General features: G+C 41.6%; 1 protein-coding gene across 1 annotated transcript in view; it reads left to right on the top strand.

Moving 5' to 3' along the window:
• COL5A2 (collagen type V alpha 2 chain) overlaps window positions 1-13,829 on the top strand; it is a 201,602-nt gene that overhangs the window by 149,045 nt on the left and 38,728 nt on the right. The window contains exons 18-23 of the mRNA XM_020802855.3: window positions 669-722; window positions 7,916-8,014; window positions 9,046-9,090; window positions 9,182-9,280; window positions 10,907-10,960; window positions 13,301-13,408. Coding sequence (XP_020658514.2) covers window positions 669-722; window positions 7,916-8,014; window positions 9,046-9,090; window positions 9,182-9,280; window positions 10,907-10,960; window positions 13,301-13,408 — 459 coding nt within the window. The remainder of the gene's footprint in view (window positions 1-668; window positions 723-7,915; window positions 8,015-9,045; window positions 9,091-9,181; window positions 9,281-10,906; window positions 10,961-13,300; window positions 13,409-13,829) is intronic.

Below are 13,829 nucleotides of genomic sequence, written 5' to 3' on the forward strand. Positions count from 1 at the left end.
TACATCCAGTAAGATGGCAGCTGTATAGAATGCCTCTCTGGACACCCCTGCACTGAGGTTTTTCTCCCCCTTAGCCAGAAACCTAACGAGTTGAGGTAAGTACAAAAAGCTTGCTCATTCCTTTCAAACTTTTGATCGATCCTAACAAACTCTGACTTCTCCAACAGAAACATATTGATTCCAGTCAGGTTTGACGAACATCAAGCGGTACTTGTTTGCTTTTCATCCACAATTTATTTTCTCCAGAATAAGCGACCAGTCGTGGAACTGAACGCTGGAAAGAATTATTCTGGCATTTTGAAACCTCTGTGATTTGCTGTGCGTCTTGGGTGGGTGGGTGGGAAATGTACCAGGAATTGCTTGTTCTTTAAGTCGAATGTTTTTCGACATGGAACGGAATCGGGAAGCTGTCATGAATACCCAAGGCCCCTGTGGATCTTTTTGTTAGGAACTGCATCTACTTCCCATGACATTGCTATCTAGCAATAAAACCATTGTAAAAATGGATTGTACTTCTGCCACAAGAAATGAAGGTCTGCATTGGGTGAATTTCTCATTTCTGTCTATGTTTCCATGTTGTGTTACCTTCTAAACTAGGAAAGGATCTGTGTTTGAACAGCTTTACAGTACATGGATATTTATTTGCCTTTGTTGTTTCCTTTTTATAGGGCCCCCTTGGTATACCTGGTTCAGCAGGTTTTCCAGGTGCACCTGGTATGAAGGTAAGCTTTTCTTCATTTATTTGCCAAATGCTTTTAACTTATTAGTATATATTAGTAGTCTAACATTTATGCATTTTATTCACAATTGTTGTATACTGCCCAGAATAGTGCACTGTACTAATGGGGCAGTATATAAATCTAAGAAATGAACAATATAAATAAATAAATAAATTTCTGTTAAGAATTATTTCCCCATTCCTGTGCACTGCGTTCTCCAACGTGCACATTCAGGTAGTGGCGAAAGAGTTAAAATCTCCCCTGATCCCATGCCCAATTCAGAATTTTCTAATAGGTAAGTCCCAGTTATTAAAAAAAGTCTACTTCAAAATGAGCTTTAAGCTACTTGTGTGGAAGGCAGTAGTTCCTTATTTCTTTGGGATCCTAGCAAAGAGGTGATATTGTTGCTTGTCATGTTTACTCTTGGCTTCTGGATGGTTACCTTTGTTGCAGGAAGAAGGAGCCTTGCAGAAAGATAATTCACTCATTATTTGATATCTGGATATTTGTAGACACTGTTATTGTCTTGAGGGCACATGCTGTCCACCTACAGCACTCATATTATATGGATGTTACCAACTGGAAAGAGATTATTCCCATTTATTTATTGAATGTGTCAGAAGTCCAAGTGTGTATATTATCTTGGGGTGAGAAAATGTTGATTCAGCGGATGTTTTGGACTTCATCTCCCAGAAGTCTTGGCCAACATGGCCAGTGGTAAGGTATGGCAGGAACTGTAGTTCAGAACAGGTTGAGGTCTGAAAGTTCTTCCTGGTTGCACTGCTGTCAGCCCAAATGAAATAGATGAGGAAGGGACAAACCAAGTCAAATGCCCAGGCCCACTCTGGGTTGAATCACATAGATGGAGTCATCCTTGAAGAGAGAACATGGGTGGGAGGGGGAGACTAATGCTATGATATCTGATATATATTACATATAATTTGTACCTGTGTACTGATTTTAATGTGATTTGAGGTTCTTAATATACGTTCTGATGTGTACATTTTCTTTTAAAGCCTATTTTCCTTTTATGTCTGTGTCTTGGTTTTTAAGAAACCCTGAAAATTGGAAAACAAAAAAGATTCAGTAAAAAAGGAAGGTTGACTGCGTACCTAAGATCTGATGTAAATAAGAGTCCCTTCTTGCTTTGATTGGAAAAGCTGGGTAGAATACCTTTCTCCAAACCAGCTCTTTTCCTTATACAGTACATTGGCTGTACTCCAGCAGTAAGTCACAAGTAGAGTAGGCCCATTGTATCATTGGAATTTACAGAGGAGTAGATTCACCAATCCAGCATTGATTCAATGGGCCTGTTTAGTTATGACTTCCTGTAGAATTTCAGCCACTGAGTCAGAGGGGGGGAGAGAGAGAGAGAGAGAGAGAGAGAGAGAGAGAGAGAGAGAGAGAGAGAGAGAGAGAGAGAGAATTTTTCCATGTATAAGACTATACTTTTGTCTAAAATCTTTAGACTAAAAATTGAGGGTCATCTTATACATGGAAGTAAGTTGAGGAGAGAGAAAAACAAGTGGAGGGAAAAGCAGGGATCAAAGTGATCCTGCAGGGCTTTGATCCCTGTTTTCCCCTCCACTTGCTAAGCCTTAGCAAAAGGAAAGCAGGGATCAAAGCACTGCAGGATGGCTTTGATCCTTGCTTTCCCCTAAGCTTACTAAGTCCCATGGGGCTTAGCAAAATGAGGGGGAAAGGCTCAAAGCAATCCCATGGCTGTATAAGGGGGATAGGGATCAAAACGATCATGCAGTCGTGGGATAGCTTTGATCTCTTTCCCCTACACATGCTAAGCCCCACTTAGATTTCTTAATTTTGGGTTGGAAAAGTGGGGGGCGTCTCATACATGGGTTCTTATGTAAGAACCCATGTATAAGAACCTAGAGGTTCTTATACACAGAAAAATACGGTACTTTTGAGAAGGGCATTCTACCCAGCTATTCCAAGGATAGCGTTTAGCCATACTTTTCCTTCTTAGGAAATAGAAAGAAACAGCAGTGTCCTTACAGATTATTGGAAGTCAGGGTTGTGGAGCATTCAAGGGTTTTGCTCACAAGAAGTATGCTGATGCAGGCTACCATATGGGTCCTCTCAGCAAGAGAAGCTAAATTTGCTGTGAGGAACCTGTAGCCACCAAAGGTGGGTGATGTACACCTCCCACAGTGCCTCACCATTGGTTATACTGGCTGAAAGTGCTGGAAGTTGGAAATCTAACAATATCAGGAGGCCACCTAAGGCATAAAATACCCAGAAAGTAAAGTGTAGTACAGTATTACTATATGTCCACCGTGGTACTTTTGCTTTGTTGTCTCCTTGACGAGCCAGACTGTCTTCTTGCCATTTTCAGAATGCATGGCTTGTTTTAGAGGAGGTGTGGAGAAAAGGTATTCTATGGGCTGCATGCTGGGGAGCCTCTGAAATCCTCCCCGCCCAATATATTTTTTAAAAAATGTGTTTCTTTCCCCCTGAAGCCTTCCAGAAGTAACGACTTTTGGATAAAACAGGTCACGAAGGCTCTCCCAATCCAACCTCTCATGCTTATTGGGGTGAAAACATGGCTCCTCTCATAGAATGGCAATAAGGCAACCCGGTCCAGATGTAGTGCTAAGCTTTGGCGTCATGGTTAGTTTCTTTTTAGCCGCTTCTCCTGATGGATCCAAAGGGAAAGGAAATTGGCTTTAGGTAGCAATCATCTTCATGCAGACAAGGCACCATTCTCTGCAGGTCAACCTTACTGTTACTTGCAAAGGTGGTTATTAATTTGCCCATTGAAGCAAATGTGTTGGCTATTAGCAAAGGATTTTTTCTACAAAAGCAAATGTGGGGTGCAAAAGCAGACTGCTTGAAGTGGTACCTATGACAGTGTACAAGCAAGTACACTGGATATGCAACTACAATTTTGAACAGCTGATTTTGAAATAACGAAGACTAATGGAAAAACATAGTAGTGGCCAAAATTCTATGGCTTAGCATAGTACGTTTCACTACAGTAGGCCCACTTACTCAATGGGGCTTTGTTGAGCTGAGTCCTCTGTGAGTTCCATTGATTCAAATGGACCTACTCTAACTGTGATTTACTATGCTAAAATAAGTCGTAACTATAGTAGAATCATTTAAATCAAGGGAACCACTCACTGATTCGATGGACCTACTCTAGTGCAATTTAATACTCTAAGCAACAGGATTTTGGTCACTATTAATGAAATATGTAAGTGTGTCCTTTTGCAATACCCATATGCTATTTTTCTAATGGTTTGGTATGTGACATTATTTAGCTGGATAGGTCAGGTTGTAGTATCCCTTAGGAAACTGCAACAGCTGGAAGCATAATTTATTTAAATGGAAGTTGGCATTGTACCTGGAGTGCTGGGCCACAGAGGAATAAATAGCAGAGAAAGTCAAACACCCAGGAATTTTACTTTCTTCATTTATTTGCCTTCATTTATGATGTCATAAAATGCTATTGTTCTCCCGCAAAGTTCATGTCACTTATTTCCCCATATTCAACAAAATTAATACTAAACAAAGTCATTTGGGCTGAAAGAATGGAAATAGTGAACACCCATCTCTATTTTAATTTTTGAAGAGTATTTATTTTAATCATTTCTAATAGTTTCTCCTTCATGAGTTCCTTGCTGTCTCTGGGTGCAAAACACAGCCAGAGGGTTTTTTTCCGTCTTCTTTGTCATTATTTCCTTCAAATGAGGTTCCTACATTTAGCCATAATTAATAATCAAAAGTCAATAGAAAAGGCATTCTTTATAAAATGAGACTGTGATCCATTAAAGCTTCATTTAATATGAAAAACATCTGCGGCAGTCCATGATCTCTAATTTATTCCAATTCAAAGAGAACCTCCTGTTCAGCTGGGTGCTATATAGTTAGCATGTTGGTCAGCTTGTATGGGACCTTCTATTACCTGCAACTTTTACTCCAAATATTTATTTCATTTAAATGCCAGGTTCTTCTGGAAAATGCAGTTTCTCTCTTTGCTCCTTCCTTGTCAATCTGAGTACGTCTATGTTATGGAAACGATATGGTAGAGACTAGGAATGCCTGACTTGCAGGCAAGATTTGGTTCACCAGGCCATTACTGGTTTGATACATTTAAGGAGACTTCAGGCTCACCTCCCTAGAGAAACTCCCATTGAACATTAATTTGAAAGAGTGCTCTTCAGGACCATAGCTGGAACAGCTTTACTCCTCCAGCATCTTCAATACATTGAGAAGACAAAAGGGGGAGTATGGTGAGTTCTGAACTCAGCTGGCATGTCATCTGGCACCTTGAAGAGCAGCATCTTCAGAAGTCTGCAACATCTTCTCCTTCATTACTCTTTCATTGTCTTCATTGTAGAAAGTCAGAGGAGAACAAGTCCAGCTTCTCACTCAGCTGGCACCTCAAGAAGGAGCTCCTTAAATTGCTGCCCCTGATCAGTACTAGAGATGGGCACAAACAAGTTTGTGCCAGTTTGTGCCAGTTCTTCCCAGTTTGTAAAGGCTGTAGGACAAGTGCTGGTGGTCTCTTTCGTTGCCTCCTCTGGCTCAGTCAGCCACTCGCCAGGCCCAGCATGGCAGCTTCTGCACCTCCTCGACTGATATTCCAGTCCCAGCAACAGCTAGGCTTCTCTGACCTACCTTCTCAGCTGATCTCCCACTCAGTCAAGAGGACTTGGCAGAGAAGTCTATGCTCTTGCTTGTGACCAGGAGATTAGCCAAGGAGGTGGAAAAGGCAAGCAGGTGCTGCCGCCTTTATGAACTGGGATTAACTGGTTCGTGCCCATCTCTAACTGGGACAGCAAGTAGCAGCTGAAGCCAGCTCAGAACTCATCCTGGAGGCGACAGCTGTGTTGAGAGTGGACAAAGCCCCCCAAGCCCATGTGTGTGTGTGTGTGGGGGGGGTTGTAGGAACAACCACCTTGGGGCTTTTCATGTCAACTATTGGAATGGCTTTGCTCACTATGTGGTTTACTCTTCCCCTCGCTGCCTGCCATGATTGTCTGAGAACTAATCCAGTTCTCCTTCCAGTCTGTGGTGTATGGAGTCAAGGACAGTGATTCCCAGTCTTGAGCCCCCCAAATATTCTTGGACTATAACTCCCAGAAATCCTGGCCAACACAGCTTGTGATGAAGGCTTCTGAGAGTTCAAGAACATCTGGGCACCCAAGTTTAGTCTAGGACAGTGGTCCCCAACCTTGGGCCTCCAGATATTCTTGGACTTCAACTCCCAGAAATACTGGCCAGCAGAGGTGATGGTGAAGGCTTCTGGGAGTTGTAGTGCAAAAACATCTGGAGGCCCAAGGTTGGGGACCACTGGTCTAGGAGATATTGTTGCTTTATCTTTGATTAAGGACAATTTAAGGAATATGTTTGCTGTGTAGACCATCAAGGAAAATGTGACACCACATTTGCATTGAACACTTATGTCGTGCCCCTGACTGATCCTCACTGAAGCTACTGCTGTTTTGTGTCCTCTGCATTACAAAGTGGATTGCTAAGAGTGGCAAAGAATGGTTGAGGCAGTGGAAGATGAGGTTGCTTCTGTCACATTTCTCCCGCTTGTTGCTCCCAAATCCAGTCATTTTCTATTTTCCCTTGCCTGCTTTGTACAGCAGGTGTGGTCCCCCCCCCCAAGCAGAAGGTGCAGGACTGAAAAGCCCAGGGGAGGGAAAGGGAGACGATGCTTCATGACCATTAGTTCTCCTGGCATCTGGGAGTTTGAAGAAATCAGTTCTAGATGTCAGCTTAACTCCTGGAATAAAACTTGGACACTTTCCTTGGGATGTTCACGGTGACCTTAAAAGTTCTATAAAGGGAAGAATGTCCTTAGACCTCCCAGGAGTCTCCCCCCCCCCCCCCAATTTGGTACTGCTCTGATGCAGCCATCCTTACAGCATGTGAGTGAGGTATGGAGATACAGCTCAGGAAGGATGATAGTAAATGAGTCATTTTCTGCACCAAAGTCCATGAAGCCTTTGCAGAGCACACGTGTGGTAATCATGCTTCTGGAGAGAAACAATGGCGAGGTGGACAAACCTACCCAGCAGATGTTTTATGTTGTATTTATAGTTGGCTGGTCTCAGTAAACAATAGCCTAATGTTAGCCAGTGCTGTAATTTAAGGGTTTAAATAATAATCCCTTTTAATGCATGGGAAACAAAAATAAGGACAGGACTAAATAAACAGGAAAGGAAAGGAAGGAAATTTTGAGCTTAAAAAAATGGAGGGTGAGTTCCTCAGCTTTATAAACAAGTAGGATGCCAAAGGACGGTAACGCCGTGTCCCTGTTTGGTCAAATTGTTCATGCAGCAGGCTGTTTCGTAAGTGGTTTGACTTTTTCTTCCCTGGAATAAGGAGGGGTTCACTATAACATCTTGATGCGTGCTTGCACAATGGCATTCTGCTGTACCATTCACTGCCCAGCAGGAGCCTGGCCCAAGGATCACAGCAGATGTATTGTACATAATATGGCTTTTGGTGATTTAGATATTCATTGCATGCAAATAATATGATTGGAATATTACATCATGCATATTGTTGACAGACAACAAATAGTTTCTGTTGTAAAGATTTTATAATACCTTTGATTTGACCAGTACATACCACTGTACTGTAGGTGGTGAACTTCTAATCAATTTTCTTTTTTAAAAATTTTTTATTTTAAAATATTTTCTATCCTGCCTTTCTCCTTAGAAAGGTAAAAGCTCAATTTTATAGAAAATGTAGAAATTTATTCATGCACCTTTATTGCATTTTTGTGTACATCCTGCAGTCAGTTATTTGAATGGATGGGTCCTTCATCTGTTTTAGCTATACAGCTGACTGAAAACCTTTTGCTTCCTCAAGGGAAGGATGAGAGAGGTCTTCCCCATTCTGTTTTCAGAATCCAGCCATACTTGACAGCATCCTCCACCATGACCTAGGGCAGAACGGAATCTTAGGAACATGGGGCAGGACAACTTTGGCAAAATAGCACCGTGCGCCTTGCTTTGCCTTGTCCGTTGTAGCACAACACCCCCCCCCTCAACCAAGACGGTTCTTTGTCATTTCATTCCACAAGTGTAAACTGAATCTTTGTCAATAGAGGTTCAGCTGATGGGAGACTTCACTTGGTGGTAATAGCAGTTATTATAAACAATGTGTTTCCTTCCATTGGCTTATTCTTTCTCCCACCTTCTGATGCGAATCTTCAGGGTGAAGCAGGTCCAACAGGTGCGCGTGGTCCAGAAGGCCCTCAGGGACAAAGAGGAGAAACGGGTCTAGCAGGTCCTCCAGGATTGTCTGGTCTTCCCGTAAGTTCATAAAAATGTTCATAGTTAAGTATATGAGCCACACATATTGTACATCCTAAGAGGTGATAAACATTTGCCTGGGCATACTGTAAGTGGGCACACGTATGACTGAATATACCAGGGGTAAGCAGGTGCAGTCTTCTGGAAAGCCATGTTACCCACAGTTCAAGAGTGACACAGTAGTACTTTTTAAATCCTACTGTTTTGTGTTCTTCATCAGAGGCAGGTACATTTCTGAGCCTCAGCCTGTGAACGGAGGTGTCACAGCCTAGATGCAGCTTCACCACTGCCATACAGCCATGTTTCTCTGATGTACTGTTGAATTCATGGCATATACGTTGCTCCAGGATAAGTTATATTGGGTTGGTAGATAGGTGTGCAGATTTCCTTCAATGTATGCCTAAAAAGGAAACTCTCTTGGTCATTACTTTTTGGATAGAAATAGCTTCCACATTTCATCCAGTCCTTGTCACGGCAGTCTCTTAGGACACATGTGGATATGTTGAACTTACATAGACATTGGGGAGCCTTTTCACATGCCATTGTGTTTTGCAAGGAATCTCCATACTTATCCAATCATTTGAGGTTGTTGTAGACAACTAATGCGCAGCATTTTTCCTGCAACAATTTCCAGAGAGGTACTACAGTAAGCTGTGTTGCCGCAAAAACAAAATGAGTCTTGTTGTACCTTAGTACTGGCACATTTATTATCACATGAGTTCTCAGACATTAGTCCATGAAAGCTTGTGTTATTATAAATGTGTTAGTTTTTAAAGGTCTCTTTGTCATTTTCTTGTTCTTTGTTCAGCATAAAGGTAATTGTTTATGGTGCACAAGTAGTATGTATCCTCTTTGCATTAACCCATTAGCATTAGCCTTAGGTTTTATGTAAAGCACTTTGTATCATTTCCATCTAAGAAATGTTCACATCTTCATTGTCCAGATATGTACTCATTGGATACAAAACCAATGAAAGAAGAGGTCTATGAATGGCTCACATTGTTGAAATGATACATGTTACACTCTTTTAGGGTGCTCTTGGTACAGATGGTTCCACGGGTGCTAAAGGACCAACCGTAAGTAAACAAATCAAGCAAATCAACAATCTTTTTAATACTGTGTCTTCTGTTCTGCATCTCTTATAGACTGTATGTGTTTATTGTGTAGGGATCTGCAGGCACTTCAGGACCACATGGCTTACCAGGGCCAGCTGGTTCCCCTGGACCACAAGGGAGCACAGGTCTTCCTGGCGTCCGAGGACAAATGGTAATGATGTCTTTTGTCACATTGGGAATGTCAGGAGTAAGCCCCTAAGGACAGTGTAGTTGGTGAGCAGTATCAGCTTGCTCCCTGAGATCGCTGAACACTGACAAAATGTGGAGTCACTTATTGAAAAGGGATTAGTTTTATTGAAAAGGATTAGTTTTAGGCATTGCTAGGTGCATTTCTATTCTGGCTGAGCCATGGACAACACTCAGTAGAAAGTCTGGAAGCTGAAGGTGGCAATTGTGCTAGGAATGTAGCAAAACATGGCCAAGCCGGGGAGACTCTTCTTTCTTAGCCCAGACAGGAAGACTTTGATGCCCTTCCTGACCAACTCTTCTAGTGGCCAGCCTGAATGGGCAGAACCAATCTGTGTCCAAAAATAGTTGAGTCCAGGTATAGAGAAGAACTTTATTTGGACTTGACAGTCTCTATAGGGGTAGAGTTTCCACACTTTTGAAGTCTCTTTGTAAGGAGCAACACATGTCACCTGAACAATACAAACATTTCCAAGATGTACAAGGTATTTTGGAGAAGGTAGTATATGCAGAAAACTACATGGACATTAAAAACGTAAATGGCTAAAATGTATACAGCTAAACAAATAATGTGCAGACGACCTTTAGTCAATGGGTAAAATTAGATAATATGTACGTTAGGCGAAGTGTATACGTAAACATACACGTTAGGAAAAATGTTCACCAAACAAAGTGTATGAATTTCAGTATGGGAAGAAAAAAGTCTTGTATCTTGACCTGGCAAGCAAGACTGAGAGAAACTCAACAGAGTCAAGACTAAGACATGTTTACATCTCTGCTTTAGTGTTTGGGGAAGATGCTCCTGGAGACAATTCTGCAACTTCTCCCATGAACACCAGCTGCACACAGAACAGCAAGTCCCCAGCTGTTGCCTGTTTGGTTCCTGTCAGATTCCCCATTATTTGTTATCGTGTCCTCTCCTTAATCTAGATCTTGGAGTGAAAATCAAAATACTGTAATTAGATCCATCGTAAGTTTAGTGCCTCCTGGGCTGTAAATTTGTTGTTGCTACCTTGACAGTTAAGGCTACAGTTCTGTGGTCTTGGGCAGAAGGTCGGGAAGCTGTCATGCCAGGATTGTGTCCCAAGGGTTAAAGAAAGATGTAGACCAGCAAGCGCTAAACTAGAAGGTGGAGAGATTATACTGGATGCGCTCTTCCGTTTCTTCCCGACCACTGCTGAGGTCTCTGTGGTGGGCCTTCCAGCTTCAGAGGGAGTGAAAATGAGGTGAAAGAAAGCAGGGGTGGAGAAGACCTACAGTTCTTTCAGGGCCTAGCCACACTTCCGAAAGAGATAGAAATTTAGACATGTCTACCCTGATGTGATTTGGTTTTCTGGTAAAATGGAGAAAGGAAACCCGACAGAAGGAAAGAGGAAGTGGATACATGTTTGCTTACATGTCCACCTTGCGGTCAAGAGCCCAGCAGGACTTCAGACTCAGTGGAGACAGCGCTCCCTCTTCCCCTTAGTAAGAACAGTTTACTTAAAAAGGTGCTCGGCTGGTACAAACCACAATTCACCAAAATCATTGTACTCGTTACCAGTTTTGAGAAGCCCAGTGTCACTAATTCTTGGATCGTGTGTACTTTCAGGGAGATCCTGGTGTGCCAGGTTTCAAAGGAGAAGCAGGCCCCAAAGGCGAACCCGTAAGTCTTCAAACTGCAGCGTCTAGAGATCACGCCTAAACATTAATTTTTCAAAACTAGCATCTTCCTTTACTGTTGTGCGCTCTTCCGTCTCTAACCTGACGCAATGATTGGTCTGGATTTCAATGTCTTTTCTCCTTCTTTCTCATTGTTGTTTAGCCGTATGTTGATTTTCTTATCAAAACAAATAAATGTCATGTTTCATTTAAAGGAAACAAAACTTGCCAGTATTTGACCGTAAAGGCTCATTCCAAGATAAAATAAAATAAAAAATAACATGCATATAACCACCCTCTTTTCCTCAGGGAAAATAGCTGCTAATATTACACTGACTTCTTGTATTAAAAATAAATAGAAGTGTTGTTCATTTGAAAGGCAGAAGTGATTTGTTTTCTCCATAATATTTTAAAAAAGATATTACTTATAGAATGAATCTTAAAAATAGAAAAATCACCTTAGCTGATATGATTTCCCATGTATTGCATTTCTTCTTCCAATAAATGTTCCAGAAAACCTTGAATGTAAATGATTTACTGTGAGTGTTACTTGAGAGTAAGTCCTGTGGAACATATTTTTGAATAAGTGAGCCACAGGTTCTGGCTGCATGCTGATTATTCCTGTCTAAGTATTTTCAATGAGTGCATATCCCCCTTCTTTCCCTGCTACAGTGCTCAATAATAATAATAATAATAATAATAATAATAATAATAATAATAATAATAATAATAATAATAATAATAATAATAATAATAATAATAATAGTAGTAGTAGTAGTAGTAGTAGTAGTAGTAGTAGTAGTAGTAGTAGTATGCCATGAAGTCAATTCTGACTTATGGCAAGCCTTTTCAGGAAACCTGCTCCCAAAGAATTCCCAAAGCTTTCAGGTGGCTCCAGGCCATATACAGGGTATTGCAGAATAGAAAGGGTTTGTTCCCTAGTTTTGCAGGTGAAAGGAGTTCACTGGAAGAAACCTGTTGGATCTGAACCTATGTAATGTCGATACAGGTGCAGTTTCTTTGGGTGCACAGGCTGGGCTGCATTGACCCAAAGTCAAGACTCTTTTCTGGTTGTGAATGAATAGTTACCAGCGCTAGCATCTGTTAAATTCCTGATCTTAAATTATTAGTCTGCAAGCCACAGATATTGCCCAGCATTTTTCTTTCAGATCCCAGCCATTTATGACTATATCATGTTTGTCTTCCAAAGGTTCAAGGGTTGCCTTCAGAGGGCCATTCTTCTGAAGTGCTCTAGAACAATGTCTTGTCCAATGCCAGCTTGAGAACCTTGTTGGGTTTGCAAGCAGGAATTTGAATCCAAGTCTATAGCATTCCATGATCTAATACACTGTTCACCCTCATACTCAGTTACAAATCAATCTCCTGTAATCCTCCTGTTTTACAGCTAGATTTAGACTGATATCCAACAGGCTTGCATAAAGAACTGCTTCTCCCAGTAGAAGGGAGTTTTCCCTCCCCCGTATACCTCCGAATCTGCTCTGGAGGGCTCAGAAAATCCCCAGGTAGTCCACAGGAGTGGAAGGGGGATGGGGTTAGGTAGGAAGAAAGTTCAGTTGTGCTTGCGTTGCATTGTTGATCACAGATTTTCGCATCGCTGGAGCTGTTCTCTAGGGATAACATTATATGTGGAAAGATTTCAGAATTGGCTCCAATTCATTACAAATGTTTCCTAGTCGTTTGATATATAATCCACTGCATTTGAAATGACAGTCTATCATTTCAGAATGAAATCTTCCACGTGCAACATATGGACACGTAATTACACAACTAATTCCCTCTAATATAGTTTAGCCAGTGTTCCAGGATTGCCAGACGGCTGGACTGTAAATAAGCAAGCTAACAACCATGTGGAATAAATGCCACCCGTTCAGAAATCACCCTTTACAAAGTATTTGTGCCACTTTATCCAACCTGAGGCCCTCCAGATATTTGGAGATTCAGTTCCTATCTAGAACCCAGCCAGCATGGCTAGAAGTCAGAAATTCTGGAGGTGTAGCCCAAAAGATCTGGAGGGCACAAAGCTGTAACAGGATATATTAGTTACTAATGGACGCAGAAGAAGGAACGACTGAATTTTTAGAAATCTCCAAGGTGTGTCTCTTAACCTGTTGCAGCACAACAACAAACTTGCATCATGTTAAAGACTAACATGTTCTGTTAGCCACAGATTGTTGCCTACAATACCAGACGCAGGAACCTTACACATTTTCAGACAGGCATTGCTGTCTATCATGTTTGAGAATCGGTGTCTATCTCTGTGTCACAATGCGACTGAATCACTGGTGTGTGGATGTATTTTTAAAACACAGCTGTCTTTCACTAGGGTCCACATGGCCCTCAGGGTCCAATTGGCCCTGTTGGTGAAGAAGGGAAAAGAGGTCCTCGTGGTGACCCTGGAGCGGTTGGCCCTCCTGGACCTGTGGGAGAACGGGTGAGGAGAATAGGAAACATCAAGTCTCAGGAATTTTGTCTTGCATCCTTCTGCGTGTGAAATTCTTCATTCAGCTCCACGGTTGAAACTCAGTTTCTGTATCTGTATGACTGTCATCAATTCAGGGCATTAGAAGGGATCCAGCAATGGCTGTATTAGAATGATCCGATTACGTAAGAGCAAAAGATCAGAGATCTAACACAAACTCATAAATAACTGGAAGCCTTCTGTTGGAAAAGCTGTGAAAAGCAAGACGATACCTGACCACAACAAATAGCAACATAAGGTTCAGTGTATTTTAGAAACATTACTAGCAGTTATTCAAAGCTTAAGAGACTGATGACCTGTATTATTAAGTGGGAAATGGATAGATCAGTGGTTTAGGTCTCTGTCTTAGATAGAAGTCAGAGACTGGGAGTTT

Source organism: Pogona vitticeps, chromosome 1 (genome assembly GCF_051106095.1).
Source record: "Pogona vitticeps strain Pit_001003342236 chromosome 1, PviZW2.1, whole genome shotgun sequence".
Classification (NCBI taxonomy): Eukaryota; Metazoa; Chordata; class Lepidosauria; order Squamata; family Agamidae; genus Pogona; species Pogona vitticeps.